At 37.7% G+C, this 17,375-nt stretch overlaps 1 protein-coding gene across 4 annotated transcripts in view; it reads left to right on the top strand.

The window, feature by feature from the left end:
* LOC125080849 (uncharacterized) overlaps positions 1-17,375 on the top strand; it is a 117,858-nt gene that overhangs the window by 44,609 nt on the left and 55,874 nt on the right. For 2 of the 4 annotated variants that reach the window (XR_007121510.1, XR_007121511.1), the window contains 3 exons: positions 5,423-5,573; positions 6,776-6,870; positions 14,362-14,488. Coding sequence is in view for 1 of the 4 variants with exons in the window: in XM_047694995.1 (XP_047550951.1) it covers positions 14,362-14,553 (192 nt within the window). In the remaining 3 variants the exon portion in view is untranslated. Of the gene's footprint in view, positions 1-5,422; positions 5,574-6,775; positions 6,871-14,361; positions 14,554-17,375 lie in introns of those variants that run through there. The other 2 variants (XR_007121512.1, XM_047694995.1) reach the window with 2 other exon arrangements.

A 17,375-nucleotide genomic window follows, 5' to 3' on the forward strand; every position in this document is an offset into this window, starting at 1 on the left:
GGTTTGGACACGTTAGGTTCTAATACAATTGGTGAAGGATCCTCATAGATGGCTGGATCTATGGTATGGACTGCAGCAGGGAGGGAATCTGCCAGAAATATTTTTTTTCCTGAAAATTTGTCTATAGCTCTTATTTTTAAACTTTTTAATTATTTTATTACAGGAATCATTTATGGTCTTGGTAGGTTAAGAAGATGATTAAAAAATAAAAGATACATATTCCTATCAACCAGAGAAAACCATTTATATTTTTACTTCTAGGCATTTTGTATATATAATTTATACTTCACAGAAAACAAAATGTGTCAACTTAGCTTTTTGTGTTTGTTCCAGATTTACCATGAGTTGTTAAAAATATAACATATTTTATTTATTTATTTATTTGACAGGGAGAGAGAGATCACAAGTAGGCAGAGAGGCAGGCAGAGAGAGAGAGGGGGAAGTAGGCTCCCTGCTGAACAGAGAGCCCGATGCGGGGCTCGATCCCAGGACCCAGAGACCACAACCCAAGCCGAAGGCAGAGGCTCAACCCACTGAGCCACCCAGGTGCCCCAATATAACATATTTTAATGGAAGAAATACTATAACTGAATATGTCAACTCTCACTGCACACCCCTGATTAGAGAAGTCTCAGTTTTTAATTTATCAGAGGAAATAGCATATATTTTATATCAAATGTCCAGTTAGCTAATGGGCCTGTAATTATAACTATGAGATACTAGATAAACTTTGTCTAAGCAGATGGGAACTTATCTGCAGAACTCATGGTAAACAAGTCAGCAGTGTTGGGGAAATCATTCGGAGAGTGGTCCTTGGATAATTTGGGGGTAGGAAATATTCCCCATATATAGAAAAACTACTATTACTAATTTTCCCTGACTAGAGACTGCATTTTACCATTCCAGGGATTTAAAATTCTAGGTAAAATAAGGCATTCATTATGTAAAATTATGTATATAAAATATGTATGAAAATAAGTAGTTGAAACATGGCCACAAATTCTTTGTTACTCTTTCCATTGAAAAATCTAATCTGGGCTGACTGCTGGTTAACCAATGGAATACACAATATATGAAAAGTAGTATTCCTGGACTTCTGAGCTTAGAAAAAACCTTGCAGCTTTTGCCTTGATCTTGTGGAACATTCATTCCAGTGTAAGATGACTTCCATGTAAAAAGTGCAACCCTAAGACTCATTGTGAGGAAGCTCAAGGTAGCCACATGAAGAAAAGCAGATGCCTACCTAGACTAGGTATGGCCTAGGTACCAGATGTGAGTGAAGAAGCCTCCAGATTGGACTCCAGCCTCAGGTGCTCTATGGGTGTCACTTTAAGAGGGACCCCAAGCTGAACATATGAACCTAAAGAACAATGGGTGATAAAGAATGAAGCTACCAAGTTTTGGAGTAGTATCTTACAACACAATCGTAAGGAGGTAATTGGAACACCTGGGTTATGATTAAAACGAACCAGCCCATAGTCAACTTATCAGTTTCATAGCAGGAATATAGAATATCCCTTAAATATATAGTTTTAATGAAGTGAAAATTTCTGGAGAGGGATCAGAAGACCCACATTAAGTCTTAGATCTACAAGTTCAAGATGTGGGCACTTTGACAAGACCCAGTTAATCTGTCTGGGTCTTGGTTTCATCATCTGTAAAATGCATGAGTGGGACAAATGATTTCTAAAGTATTGTGGTGACGTAAAATCCTGAGTTAATAAATTGGAATCAGTAATAGCAGTCCCTGGTTACATCTACTTTCTAATTCCCTCAGGCTCTTAGTGCCATCACAAGCAAGAGGAAGGAAATAAGAAAATTCTAAGCTCCATTGAAAGTGACTTGACCATTTCATATAACCCCTCTCAGAAACTTTTGGCTATGTCAGAATAGCAGCCTTGTGGTGAGAAGATATTTTGCTGGATCATAACATCTCAGCATTAGGAAAACTGGATTCATGCAGGACAGGCAAACCTATGTTTCAGTATTTTTTCCCGAATGAAGCTGTGATGAGAATCTTTGCTACTGAGGAGTCAGATACCAAGTGGGTTTTCATCTAAGAAGTCCAAATGCTACATAGACAAATTTTTGAAGGGTAAAGCACAGGTGCTTGGGTGGCTCAGTTGGTTAAGCATCTGCCTTTAGCTCAGGTCATAATCCCAGAGTCCCAGGATCAAGTCTCACATCGGGCTCCCTGCTTCTCCCTCTGCCCTTCCCCTGACTTATTCTCTCTCTCTCTCAAATAAATAGAATCTTTTTTTTTTTTTTAAGAGTAAAGCACAAACCCCACAGTTAATTCAAATCTTAATTTGCTAGAAGGAACATGTAGTTTCTTTCTATGATTAACACCCCATCACCAAGATCCATCTAAACCTCAACCTTGGAGGACTCTGGATTTGTTAAATAAATCTTTAATGAGGACTTACTAAATGTATCTTACTCTCTGAATGCAGGTGGATGAAAGTGTAAGACCTACGTTTTCCTTTCAAATATCCCTCAGGGGAGACATGTACCAAAAGTATAATAGTAATGAAGGAAAGTGGGATGTGAGATGTTGATTATAGCTGGATATATAAATAAAAATATATAAATATAAAAAATATAAAAAAATGATGGGAGATGTTGATTATCGCTGGTTATATAAATAACCATCCTCAGGGTTCAGACTAAGACTCTGGTATAATCTAGTATGGACCACTTTTAGCTCCTATTCCAGCGGCTGGTTTGATGGTAGATCCTAACGTAGGTCTAGTGGCAGAAGATAGGTAAGCTGGAGGGAAGAGAAAATGGCAGACAATCTGGGAGACACACTCCTGGGAAGTTTTACCTGCTTAGAAGAGGTGGGAGCAAGACTGCACATGCATACATGTGTAATCTGAATCTTGTTTCATCTCTCAGAGATGCTGAATTGGTTATTGTTACAGAGTTTTGTCTCCAGTATTACTCCCATTACTATTTCTCTGACAAGAATGGACTGGGAATGGGGCAATATTTCTCTCTGCCCATGTAATTGAAAATGCATTCACTCTTTTTTTTAATGATTTATTTATTTTATTTTTAGAGAGAGAGAATGCGTGCATGAGCGAGTGGGGAGAGGGACAGAGGGCAGAAGGAGAGAGAATCCTGACGCAGACTCCTAGCTGAGTGGGGAGCTTGATGCGCGTGGGGCTCCATCCCAGGACACAAAGACCAGGACCTAAGCTGCAATCAAGTGTCCAATGCTTAACCTACTGTGCCACCCACGTGCCCCATCAAAATGCTTTCACTTTATATCATTCACACAGCAAATGAGACCAGACGGCGTACATATATAGTGGAACAGGGTTTTCAGCTTTCTCAGCCTGGATCCCATTTAGAGGCAGCTCTACTGGAATGCATCTGAAAACCTAAGATATCAGAAAGCCTATAGGAAGCTTAATTTGCATGAGAATCAAGGTACAAGCTGAGGACTAATTCAGGGTGTTCCTGGACTACCTTTTTATTTGGAGGTGACTCGCTCTTTAAATAAAATGCATGTGCTGTCTACCTGTAAGGTGTTGCTAAATGGTGGCATGTTGAATGGGTGTGCAGCTAGCACGTCTCATATTTCAACACTGCCTACTTCGTACCTGAGCTCCAGCCATACACACTAAGTAGTTATACCCTTCCTGTATACTACACAGACTTACATACCAACTACTTACACTCTTTGCCAATACATAATTAGTTCTTTACTTATATATTCTACTTATACTTCTTACCTATTAAATTTTAACTTTCCCACCTCATTCACCTCCTGCTAATGTTTCTACTGTTTATGCTTCAGGAAACAGATCAGGTATCATCTCCCCAAGCACACTTTTACAACTTCACTAGCCTGGGTGAGACACTCCAGAGCACCCTGCAAACCTGTTTCATGTCCTTTGCTAAATTGTTGTGTGGTGGTTTCTGTACCCACAGCTAACTGTGAACTCCTTGAGAGCAAGCATATATGTGTATGTTCAATATCTAATTCAGTTTTCTGAATAAATCAAGCAATGAGTGCTAGGCCTAGAGAAAAGTAAAAGGGATCCTCAGAGTAGGCAATGTTAGACGTAATTCAACGTGTCTATATTAGGTTCTTTATGACTGTTATACTAAATCGCCACAAACTTAGTGACTTAAAAACAACACCAGGGGGCGCCTGGGTGGCTCAGTGGGTTAAGCCTCTGTCTTCAGCTCAGGTCATGATCTCAGGGTCCTGGGATCCAGTCCCGCATTGGGCTCTCTGCTCAGCGGAGAGCCTGCTTTCCCCCCGCCTCTGCCTGCCCCTATGCCTATTTGTGATCTCTCTCCCTCTCTCTGTCAAATAAATAAATAAAATCTTTAAAACAAAATAAAACAGAACAAAACAACACCAGTTTGTTGGGGTACCTGGCTGGCTCAGTCAGTAGAGCATGTGAATCTTGATCTCAGGATCATGAGATTAAGCCCCACGTTGGGTGTGTAACCCACTTAAAAAAAAAAGAAAGAAAAAGAAAAAGTAAAAACAGTGTAAGTTTGTTACCTTATAGTTCCAGAAGTTAGAAGTCCTAAAATCAAGTGTTGGCAGTGCTACACTTCCTGTAGGACTTCAAGGAAAGAATCTGTTTCCTGGCCCCTTCCAGATTCTGGAGGCTGCCTACATTCCTTGGCTTGTGGCCCCTTCTTCCATCTCCAAAGCCATCTGTGTAGCATCTTCAAATCTCTTTGATTCTGGCCTCCTTCTACCACTTATAAGGGACTTTGTGGTTGTATTGGGGCTGCCTAGATCATCCAACCTAATCTTCCTGTTTCAAGATCCTTAATCACATCTTCAAACTCCCTTTGCCACATTAAGTAACTATCCACAGGTTTGGAGGATTAAAACATGGACATCTTTGAAGGGAACATTTGTCTGTCTACAACAATATTGATTTCAGATGTCTATCAGCAAGTGTGGTCTAGTGAAAGGTGTCCTGTTTAAAGCTGGAAGGAGGAGGCTCATGACCTGAAAAGATAAAGCTGCCTCTTTACCTTCACCTTTAGAAGTTTGCCTTCTAAACAAGGGATACTTACAAATAGAGGACAGAGTTCTTCACGGATACATTGGAAGAATTCATGACACAGTGATCTTTGTTTTCATACTGAGGAAGCGTTTTTCCAATATGCTATGATTTTCTAGCCAAATAGTAACAATAACAGCAATATGATTTGTTATTTCTCTTCTTTTTTTTTTTTTTAAAGATTTTATTTATTTATTTGACAGAGAGATCACAAGCAGGCAGAGAGGCAGGCAGAGAGAGAGGAGGAAGCAGGCTCCCTGCTGAGCAGAGAGCCCCATGCAGGGCTCGATCCCAGGACTCTGAGATCACGACCTGAGCCGAAGGCAGCGGCTTAATCCACTGAGCCACCCAGGCGCCCCTGTTATTTCTCTTCTTGACAGTAGGAACTATTGCCGTACCAAACAGCCTTACCTACCCTAGAAGAGTGGTTTTCAACAGCACATGTGATCATCTGGGAAGCTTTTGAAAAGTACTAATGCCTTGAATCTTACCTCCCATCCCCACCAAAGATTCTGACTTAATTGATCTGGGGTGAGTCCTGATATTACAATTAAAAAACCCATTCAGGTGATTTTAATATTCCAGAGGTTTCTACAGGCATGCACATATCATAGGTGGTACATTATGAGTTATTGAGCTGGTAGTTACTCTGATGTTAAATTGAAAGGACTAAAAACTGTGCAAATTATGCAAGTTCAGCATGACTAAACCATATTAAATTCTTCTAGATAATTTTCTCATATTTCAAAAAGTAGCCATAGTTGGAAATTTGAGATGATATGCATTTGCCTATAAGTTCATGAATCTCGCTTTACTTGTGCTATAGACACAACCTGTGATATAGACACAACTTTACTTGTGATATAGACAGAAGAGATCTATTTCAGGAGGAATGATTTAAATGTATTCAGGGTATGGTAGGGACTGAAGACATATAAAACAAGAAGAAATTGAGCAGTGATCTTAGTTTGTTCTGAAAGTGGATAAAAGAGAAGGAAACCTAATTAATTGCTTCAGAATGGCTTTGTTCAGAAATCACTGGAAGGCAGTTAAGTACTGGTGGGCTTTGGATACATCTGAGCAAACCAAGGTGATTATAAGTAAGAAAGGCTCAGGCTATTTCTATGTATGGAAAATTACAAGGTTTTCCAACGCATCACTGCTGCTTTGGCAATGTTGATGTCATTACATTGTTCTTTAAAACTGCACTGCAAGACCCATTACCTGTCAGAGTGGCAGCCACTTTACTTCTTAAAGGACAATCACTAGCAGTTTTATTATGCAGGGAGATACTATGGTTTTATTATGCAGGGAGGTATTATGCAGGAGATACTTTTATCTTCTAAACTAGTCTCTATGAAGTTAATGTCTAAGTTGTAAGATATGCTTTATCCTTATCCTATGCACCCAAATCACTAGATCCTAAATATAATACCCACAGATTTGGTTATATCTCAATTGACTTAACTTTTTTTTACTTTCGGTGCCGATGTTTTAAAGTCTGAATCCCTGGTTGGATAGTTGGATATCATAAGGAAATTCAAGACACATTCTACCTCCTAGTACTGACATTCTTGCCGAATGTCACTATTTTAAGAGCTTGGATTTCTTTTTTGTCTATGTGTTCACACTCCAGGTAGTAACTCTAGCTACTCTTAATTAAAAAAAAAAAAAAAAAAAAGCAGAGAACTCTCCAGAAACTCATGGTACCTTGACGTTGTCACCTTTTGCAGGTCATTTTTAATACACTTCAACATCTCCTTCTGAACTTTTCATTTAAGCGCCTGCTATACTGCCAAGAACAGAAGAGTCACAGCAGTAATTGGAAGTAATAGAACCTTAATAAATATGGGATTCATTGGGAATAGAATGTTCTGTGTGCTCAGGGAACATCTTTTTGAAGTTTGGCACCTTAAAAATATATATATATTTTAAATTAGGTTCTTGTCTATTTGGGCAAGTCACGTGGTTAAAGGGTTACAAAAGCATCTTTGCTAACCTCGATTTTGACATTTAGTATAAACAAGTACTTTTGTGGGTTTTCCTATAAACAAATGAACAGATATCAGACAAATGCTATTTTCCATTTTTAGGCTTGCACTGACATTCAAGATAATTTTTTTTTTAAATCCAGTATATTTTAAAAGATGCTCCGCTTTTTATTCTCTATTCAAAAACATCGCTAAGCATCTTTCTTCCCATTGCTCCTGAGGCAAGAAAGGAGAAGTGGACCGTAATTATTACCCTAATTATGATTAAGTGGCAAAAGAACATGTATCCGACACATACGGTCCACCTGACACCTAAGCTCTTTCATGTATGATCTCCCTCTATTTCCAGTTCATCAGACTTCGGCCTATACTAAAGTGGAGGAAATGTTTTTATTTTCCCGCAATACAACTATAATAAAGGGCCGAAGAGGAAAACAGAATTCATCTTGAAGCTGCTTTTATTTCCGTGTTTCATTGTGTGCTATAGGAAAGGGGAAAGCACATGTCAGCAGGCGAGGGCACCTTCCATTTCTCTAACGCACCCCGACTGCGAGACAATAATGTTTGCCACTCCAGTTTCAGTGGTTTTGTCAGGAAGAAGGGAAAAGTGCTCTAATGGTGTCCTCAGGGCTCAAAAGTAAACCCTGTCAAAAAGACAATGCCCTGTCTTCCCAATGAGGAATGGGGCTTTTTATTCTGTTTATGAAGGTTATTTATGCTTCTTTATGAATACCTGGTGTTTGTTGTGGGTGCCCTTTTAGTGGACATGGCTTAAAGCACTGCCCCCAATAGCAAACACAGATGGAGGCAAGAGGCCACCTCTGTGAGCAAATGCAGGAAAACAGAAAAATGGGACTTCCCTAAGTGGAGGGAAAAATGAGATGGGGGGCAATTTCTGGAGCATGCCCCACCCACAACACCACTGCATGATTTATATGGTCTTCAATCTCAGCAGTTTCTTATGGTTTTAAATTTTCTATCTGGATTCATCCTGCCTGGGAACCTTGTCACATATTCTGGTGTTGGAGAATTAATTAATGAAGGTATTCTTTTTCAAGTTGGGTGCTCTCCTGCTGTGCTTACTGAGATGCATCCAACCACGGTCATAAATAGCAAGTTCTGATGCTGGCGTGTTTATAGAACCACATTATTTTAGAATTGCAACAGCTCTTGGAGATAGTCCCGTTCTAGTTCATTTTACATCTGAAAAATAAAAAATAAAAAGTGGAGGTCCTGTAGTGAGGATTTTTCAGTCATGTGTATAAATTCTGAGTGTGTTTTTGGAAGCATAAACCAAGCTAGGTAATGGACTTAAGTGACTCCCAGGGGCTTTTTGGGCAGGATCTATCTTCTTGGGCAGAAATGCACTAGAGGGGCCCTTGGCCTGAAGTACACTGACTGGAACATGCATTTGTTGATTGAATTAATAAAACAAAAATGTGATCCCTTGGTGCATTGCCTGAAATGGCTACCAAAGGAGAGATTCTATTGTGAATGAAGACATTTCCAAGCATGCCGCTCTAAGAGGTAATACATAAAATTAACTGATAATGTAGGGGAGCGTTCTTCTGGTCCTATGGCTATCTGAATCCTAACCTAATTCATATTGCTTAGAGAAGGGCTCCCCTAAAAGCCCAATGTCTTGTGCTAATTCACAACAGATTTTTTTTTCACTCCAAGGCTAAGTGAAAATTTAATAAAAATAGAAAAAAAAGGTAACAATTTTTAAATATCTTAAATTCTCTCAGTTTAAAATATAATCCCTTTTTCTGAGATGAACTCCTTTCCATCTTTCTGATATTAAAATATCTATTATCTTATGAAATAATTATGCTAATATAGAGTAAGTTTTTTCATCTATCATCTTTATTTGAAAAAAAAAAAAAGACAATACTACATTTAATGGTCCACAGAACCAAAAGTTTGGTAATTGTTGACTTTCACACATCAGGTGGCTTTTGACATGTTAAGGACAGAAGCTAGTGGGTGGGTTGGAAGGCCTGGTGGTGCCTAGCTACTGGGGTTGACAATGAGGGCACTTCCACCAACAAGAAAAAGAGCAGGCCACTATGAGCTGTCACCCTTTGCCACAAAACTGTGGCCCTTTGATTTTCTATAGCACATACCGTTCCCAGATTGTTCTTCTTTGCTATCTTTTATGAAACATTCTCTATTTTCCATACTTTCTGTTCTAGTCTGGGAAGTGTTGGCAAATGTCCAAGAGGTGAATTAACAGATGATTTTATGCTTCGTGCCTGACCATGACCTTCTATGCCTGAATTTCTAATACCAACGACAATGCTCAGTACTAGTTGTGAATCTGTATGAAACTTACTTAGCTTCCTTAAATTTCAGTGACCTCTAATGTAAGTGGAAACAATGTTAATAACCAAGTTATAGGGTTATGGAGAGGACTGAATAACATTTTGTATGTATTAGTGCCCGGCACTTAATAAATGGTAACTTTCTCTTTATATACGTTTATATATATGATACTATATATGTGTCATATATATCTCATACATACCAAAGTCAAATATACACACTATATACTGTATATACTACATATGGCTCCATAGCTCAGGGGTTAGAGCACTGGTCTTGTATATACTACATACTATATCTGTACCTACTATAAAAAATTTTTATACTATTCATACATACTACTATATACTACTACATACTTTATATATACACATAGTACATATATATACATATGAATGTGTATATATGTGTATATATATTTGTATATATCCAAATACATAGATGTATATATGTGTGTATGTAATATATGTACACATATATGATATATTAAATGATAATACAATAAAATGAGATAGTAAGTTGTATAAGTTTAAACAAGGGAGAGATAATGGCACATAAGTACTATATATAGGTGTTTAGGAAAAGCTTCATGGACTAGATGGGGCTCTTGCTCAGCCTTGAAGGGAGGAATTCAGGAGAAAGGAATGAAGCAGATATTCAGAGACAGTTGGGTATTATAGAATGACCATGGGATCTGAAGTTATAGGTCTTACTCTTAATAAAATAAATGGTTGGCCTTTATTTTGATTGTAAAAAGTTGGTACAAGGTACAAGGTAAAAGTTGAAGAACCTTTTTAAAACTAAGCTTCTCTCAATTATATTAGTGAAGAGTTTAAAATGATAAATTGCTTTTATGCCATAGAGATTTTTTTCTGTCCCAAACATTAAAATCTATAGACATTAAAATGAATCCAAAAGGCATGCTTTAAGCCCATTTTATTAAAAGAATAAATGCCATATCTGCTGAAGACTTGTGGTTGTAGTATAATGCATCTGTTTTGCATTTCATTAACAGCATCCAAGGCACTTTTGCAGGATTTTCTGATTTTGGCCTTCAGTTTCTGCAATACTAAAAAGCATTTGGAAATGAGTCTTTATTTTTAGAATGTTTTAGGCTAAAGCGGTAGGATATATTTAAGGTATTTCTTTGGAGAATGATTAGAGTTTTGTGTGCATATTGCTAATTCAAGTTCTTTTCTAGAATCAAGATAGTACTAAACTTGATTTTGACTCCACTGTGTGGTGGGATCTTCTTGAATGTTTCCTCACTAACTGCATTTCCATGGAATGTAAAGGCCCACCTCTTCCATGATATTTTTACTTTTATTTTTTAAAAAATATTTATTTGACCCCAAGACAGAGAGACAGCAAGAGAGGGAACACAAGCACAGGGAGTGGGAGAGGGAGAAGCAGGCTTCCTGCTGAGCAGGGAGCCTGATGCTGGGCTCCATCTGATCCTGGGACTCTGGGATCATGACCTGAGTTGAAGGCAGATGCTTAACAACTGAGCCACCCAGGCCCTCCTACTTTTAATTTTATTTTTAATAAATATATTAAATATAAATAAATATAATAAATAAATAAATTTATCTATTTATTTGAGAGAAAGAAAAAGAGAGCAAGTGCATGCACCTGGGGGGAGGAGCAGAAGGGGAGGAAGAGGAAGGGGGAAACAATTTCAAGCAGTGTGTCAGGCCACAGCCTGACACAGGGCTCCTTCTCATGACCCTGAGATCATGACCTATGCTGAAACCCAGAGTTGAGATGCTTAACCAACTAAGCCACCTGGTGCCCCCATAATATTTTCAAAGGGACTAAAATTAGGAAATGCATTCCCACCTAAATCTGGACACTCACATGTCTGCTTTAAACACCTGTTACTTTGAGGATATATTCCTCTGTGTAGGACTATCTACTAATGGTAGCTTGAGTACAGGAACCAAACTCAGAGTCAGTTTACAGAATTTGTTTCAGTTGTTCCATTTCAAAAAATGAACAGCAGCTGTCTTATCTCTCTTTTACTTTTATGGAGTTAGCTACAGCTTCTCACCCATCCACTCAAACTTTCCAAATATGAAGCCCCAGATATAAGGTTACTTCTATCCTTAATCGTATTGCTTACTACTCTTTTCTGGGGCTTTCTACTCATTATTCTATCACCATTCCAATGTTTATTTGATTAAAACTAAATTTGCATACTGGCCTTTCCAAAACAACAACAGAACCAAAAATACCAACCAACCAACCAACCAAACAAACAAAAAACAAGGAAACCATCCTAATTCTCCATCTTAATTATTCACTTTGTCCATAGAAACATCTTTTTCACAGGCTAGCAAACTCAAATTCCTCTTTTCTGTTTCCCTCTCCTGCATAGGCCTTTGAAGTGTCCTTCAGATTTAGCCTATTCTTTCAGCAGCATTAAGCTTCCCCTATCTCTAATCCATTAGACAGTGAGGTGGATGTTTTGAAGGCACACTCTTCATCTTGCTTTACTTAAGAGTTCAGTAACTTTGTTACTTAATCCATAGATTCACATTACTCTGTCTGATTTTCAAGGCTGTCTATTCCTTTTTTCCATCCTATCTATCAACTCGACTTCACTCCCAGACCCAGGCCACCATGCTCACACACATCAATGCACTCCTCTCTCAGTTGAACCCTCCTACTTCTATCTGTACATGCCATACTCAGCTTTCTCTATTCACTGAGTCACGCTGTCAACAATCTGCAGATATCTCCCTTTCCTCTTCTGCTATATAAACATCATGACTCAATCTGGGGCCAATTCCAATATGGGGTGAGTTAGTGGTCTATGATGCAGCTTCCGTGACTACTCAAGTTCATGCTGATTTCTTCCTTCTTTGAAATGGGTAAAGACAAACTCACAAACTATTACTTGTTCTTTAATTGTTTCATGTATATTCATATTTCATGAATAGTTCTGGAACCTATTCCCTAACAGGGAATAGTAAATACTTATTTTTGCACATAGTAAGTACTGATTTTTTGGACACTTGCTTGATTATGGCTCTCCGTCAGGACTTAAATATATTATTCAGGCTTTGGTAACCACAGTCTTCGTTACTCTAAAATAATTTGTATTAAATGGTTCTTAAAAAAAAATGAAGCCCTTTGAGAAGCTGAAGTGGTTTTCAGCCTGGGTCTAAAAATCATCACATTCTTCAGAAAGTCATACATGAGAAATTCTGAAGAGAGTGCATCACAGTATGTAAAATAAAAATTCACATTTATGCTTTCATCTTTACCAAATACATCAGTACTGAAAAGACAAGACCATAAACAGAAAAAGGCCCTGAAGGCAGCAGCTGCACATACTGAACAACAACAGTATAAAAACAAAGCAAGAAAGGGGCTGTGGCCCCACATGCTGATCACATTTTCAGTTACAGGAGAGCAATTCATGTCACAAATACTTATTGAATACTTATACAAGAGAACTCACTGCCCAGTTATTATGCATTACAAAAAATAAAAGCTCAAGATGGAATGCAACAATAGAGATGTGTGAGTATGTGTGTACATATATACAAAATTAATCAATTAATACAAAAGCTACTATTTCTTAGGGACCCACCATGTGTTATGCACTGTGCTAGATACTTCACATATATCATCTCATTTAGTAATCATAGAAATCCTAAGAGGTAGATGTTTTTTTCTTTTTTAAGAAAAAAGACTTAGCAAATTTAATTTTCTTACCCAAGCCCAATTCAAGTCTAGTTCTGACTTCAAATGCCATCATATTTGACTTCCTGAAGTAGCAGTGGAGAAGAAGTTGGTAATTCTGGGAAACAAGGAAAGTTTCTCAGGGAAGAGAACCCTTACCATGTTTAGAAGAGATAACAGCACTTTGGCCCATGGAGGCCACATAGAGGAAGTTTGGGAACAGTTCTAGGCAGGGGCATCAGCATGAAAGATACAGCAAAAAGGCAGGAATTAACAGAGTTTATCACTGTAACTAGGCTGTCAGTACTGTTGAGGTTGGGGGTACATGACAGAAGCAAGGGTGTGAGTTGGGGAAAACCATGCCAAGAAACAACACTGTTCCAAGTTTGGATTCAATCATAAAGATTACAGTGACTCACTGCAGGCACTAAGCATAGAAACATAGTCAGACTTACATTTTGGGAAGGCCACCAATTGGTGGTCTGGAGGATGGTTATTAGGAGAACAATTAGAAGGACATGGAAATATTTGTAATGAGAGAAGTTTGGATCCTGAACTGAATGCATAAGGGCACATGGAGAAGATGCAACAAACTTGAGAAATATATTTTGAGGTGGAATTTATAGTGCCTAGTATTCAATTTAATATGGTGAGAAATAGAAAAAATAGAGCCAAAGATGACATAGGATGGTACCATCCTTAGTTCACTTAAGTATTCTCTGGGAAGAGAGGAGAGTGAGCCTCAGGCTGGGAGCCTCCATTTATAATTTCATCCCCAGGCCCCACAGTTATTAAGGGTGAGACTTCTCTCAGGTAACTGGTTTTGGATAATTGGGTGGATCATTAAATAACATTGTGAACAGAGGAGAAGTTGGTTTGAGGGAAAAGAACCAAATAAGCTGGCTTGAGATATTTGTGAATTATCCAGGGCACTCACTGGATATATAGGATAATGACCTATAGGCAGTTGGAAAATACTGTGTTGCTATTTTTGCCTATTTTTGTATGTGTAATAAAGAATCTAACTCCATTTTTTACTTCTTTTTTTTTTTTTAAGATTTTATTTATTTATTTGACAGAGAGAAATCACAAGTAAGCAGAGAGGCAGGCAGAGAGAGAGGAGGAAGCAGGCTCCCTGCTGAGCAGAAAGCCCGATGTGGGGCTCGAACCCAGGACCTGGGATCATGACCTGAGCCGAAGGCAGTGGCTTAACCCACTGAGCCACCCAGGCGCCCCTCTAACTCCATTTTTAAAGTTCGCTAATAGCTTTCAAATCCCAATATCCTCCATTCCCCTTTTGCCCCCATACCTAGAAAAACTGATAAGAAAGCCCGACGTTCCCTCTTTTGGTACCAGCAGACTTCAACCTCCCAAGTCCTAGCCTACACAAGGAAACCCTCATTCCAGTCTTCCATCCACAATGATAAAACTCCTAGCCAGTTCCCCTTCTCTGCCCACTCTCAAGCCAACTTGGGACTGCTTTGGATCCAATGCAGCTTCACTATGTGAGTAATAAACTTTTTCTTGCCTTCCTGATGTGTATGTCATGCCATCAAAACACATTTTGGAAGGAAAGCCCATGCTGGCTCTGCTTGGTGGCAACAACAGTGTGATTTCTTCAAATACATTCTGCCAGTTCTTTGATGGAGGTTTCACTGCTCTCCTAGAAAACTTCCTTTTTAAGACTCAGTACATGGTTCTTTCTTCAGTATATTTTCCATTGGCAGAGAGGGCCATTTTAGAAAGACCAGAACCATAAATTATGTCAAGGGCCTTTGGTATTCTGCATAATTGTTCTCTGGAATGCTGTACCCATTAAGATTTGAAGACTGCAATTAGGAACTTGAAAACCAATTTCAAGATGAAACGATGGTAAAACAAGGTGGTATCACCACAATTAGTTTCCACAAAAGTCAAAAGGGGTATCTTGACATTTGATAGTTGGTAGTGTTGCAAACCTCCTCATGAAATAATTGAAGAGTCATCATATATAGTGAAATAACCACTATATATGATGAAATACAGTGAAATATATGAAATATAGTGAAATAATCATGAAACAATCATGATTATTTCAAATAATCATGAAATAATTGGTTAAAGAGTCATCATATATAGTGAAATAATCACCACACTCCCATTAATTAATTTATATTATATATAAATTATATATAAATATATAATAAAATATTTATTTGTGATATATAAATATATATTATAATATATATTTTATATTATAAAATATATAAATATATAAATGTATATATTTATAAAATAAATATATATATATATATATATTTGCGGTGATATATAGTGAAATAATCACCACACTTCCACTAATTAATATATCTATATGAATTACATATTATATATATTATGTATAATATATTATTCATATATATATATATGAATACCAAGTTGTACATCTTAAATATAAAATTCCTATTTGTCAATTTTACCTCAATAAAGCTTCCAGGGGTGGGGGTGTGGGTGGGGACTCATAGAAGCTTCTATTTTCTATGTAATGTTCCATTAAGTATACTGAGATGGCTTTTATTTTTAGCCCAGCGATTTTTAGTTCCATTCACTTCCTTTTCTTTTGTTGTTTCTAACATGTGTTTCTTTTCCATAGTACTTGTATTATTCTTTTAAATTTGTTTCCTTAGTTTTGCCTTTTATTCTCATTGTCTTGTCTATAATTCCCTTAAATTGCAAAAGAAAATTTTTTTTAAAGATTTATTTATTTATTTATTTATTTGACAGGCAGAGATCACAAGTAGGCAGAGAGGCAGGCAGAAAGAGGAAGGGAAGCAGGCTCCCTGCTGAGCAGAGAGCCTGATGATGCCGGGCTGGATCCCAGGAGCCTGGGACCATGACCTGAGACGAAGGCAGAGGCTTTAAATCACTGAGCCACCCAGGTGCCCCGCAAAAGAAATATTTAAATAAACTTTTTATAGCAGCTTTGTTAAGGTATAACTGATATAAAAAATCCACATTATATAAAATGTGAATTTGGTAAGATCTGGCATATATACACATTCATGAAACCATCATCATAATCACAATAATGAATATATCCATCATTCCCCACTTTCTTCTTGTCCTTTCGTAATTCCTTCCTTCTGCCACTTCCTGCTCCCCTCCCCAACTGCAGGCAACCACTGATCTCCTTCCTGTCACTATACATTAGTCTGTACTTCCTTGAGTTTTATAATGTAATCATACAATATCTACAAGTTTCTATTTGACTTCTTTTACTCTGCATAATGATACTGAGATCTATCCATGATATAATGGTCATCAATAGTTCATTTCTTTATAAAACTTTATAAAAACATTTTCATTTTGTAATAATTTCAGATTTATAGAGAAGTTACAAAGATAGTACAGCAAGCTCTGGTATACCTTTCACTCAGCTTCTCTGGATGTTAACTTCTTATATAACTGTGGTACCTTGGTCAAAACTAAGAAATTGGGGCACCTGGGTGGCTCAGTGGGTTAAGCCGCTGCCTTCGGCTCAGGTCATGATCTCGGGGTCCTGGGATCGAGTCCCACATCGGGCTCTCTGCTCAGCAGGAAGCCTGCTTCCCTCTCTCTCTCTCTCTGCCTGCCTCTCCGTCTACTTGTGATCTCTCTCTGTCAAATAAATAAATAAAATCTTAAAAAAAAAAAAAACTAAGAAATTAACATTCTTACATCACTAATGACTAAACTATAAGCTTTATTTGGAATTCACTATTTTTCCACTAATTTTCTTCTTATATGCCAGAATCCAATCCAGGAAACCACATGGCACTTAGTCTTCATGTCCCCTTAGTCTCCTCTGGGATCTGACAATCTTAGTTTTTTCTTGATTTTTATGACCTTTGTAGTTTTTTAAATTACCAGTCAGGAATTTTGTAGAAAAGTTCATTTCCTTTTATTTCTGAGTTGGGTTCCATTGTAAGGACACATCACCGTTTATCCATTTACCTGTTGATGGAATTCTGTGCTGTTTCCAGTTGTTGGCTATTACAAATAAAGCTGTCATGAGCATTTATATACGGGTGCTTGGATGGACTTATACTTCATTTTCTTGGGTAAATATCTAGGAGTTGAATAGATTAATCATATGGGAAGTATGCATTTAACTTAAAATAAATTGCTACACTGTTTTCCAAAGTGGTTGCACCATTAAACATTTCTGCCAGCAGCATATGAATCTCTAGTTTCTTCCTATTCTTGTTAACACTTGGTATGGTCAGAGTTTAATTTTAGCCATTCCTGTAGAGCTGTAGCAGTATCTCATTGGGATTTTATTTGCAGTTCCCTAATGATGAATGATGTT

The sequence above is a fragment of the Lutra lutra genome, chromosome 11, assembly GCF_902655055.1.
Source record: "Lutra lutra chromosome 11, mLutLut1.2, whole genome shotgun sequence".
Taxonomy (NCBI): Eukaryota; Metazoa; Chordata; class Mammalia; order Carnivora; family Mustelidae; genus Lutra; species Lutra lutra.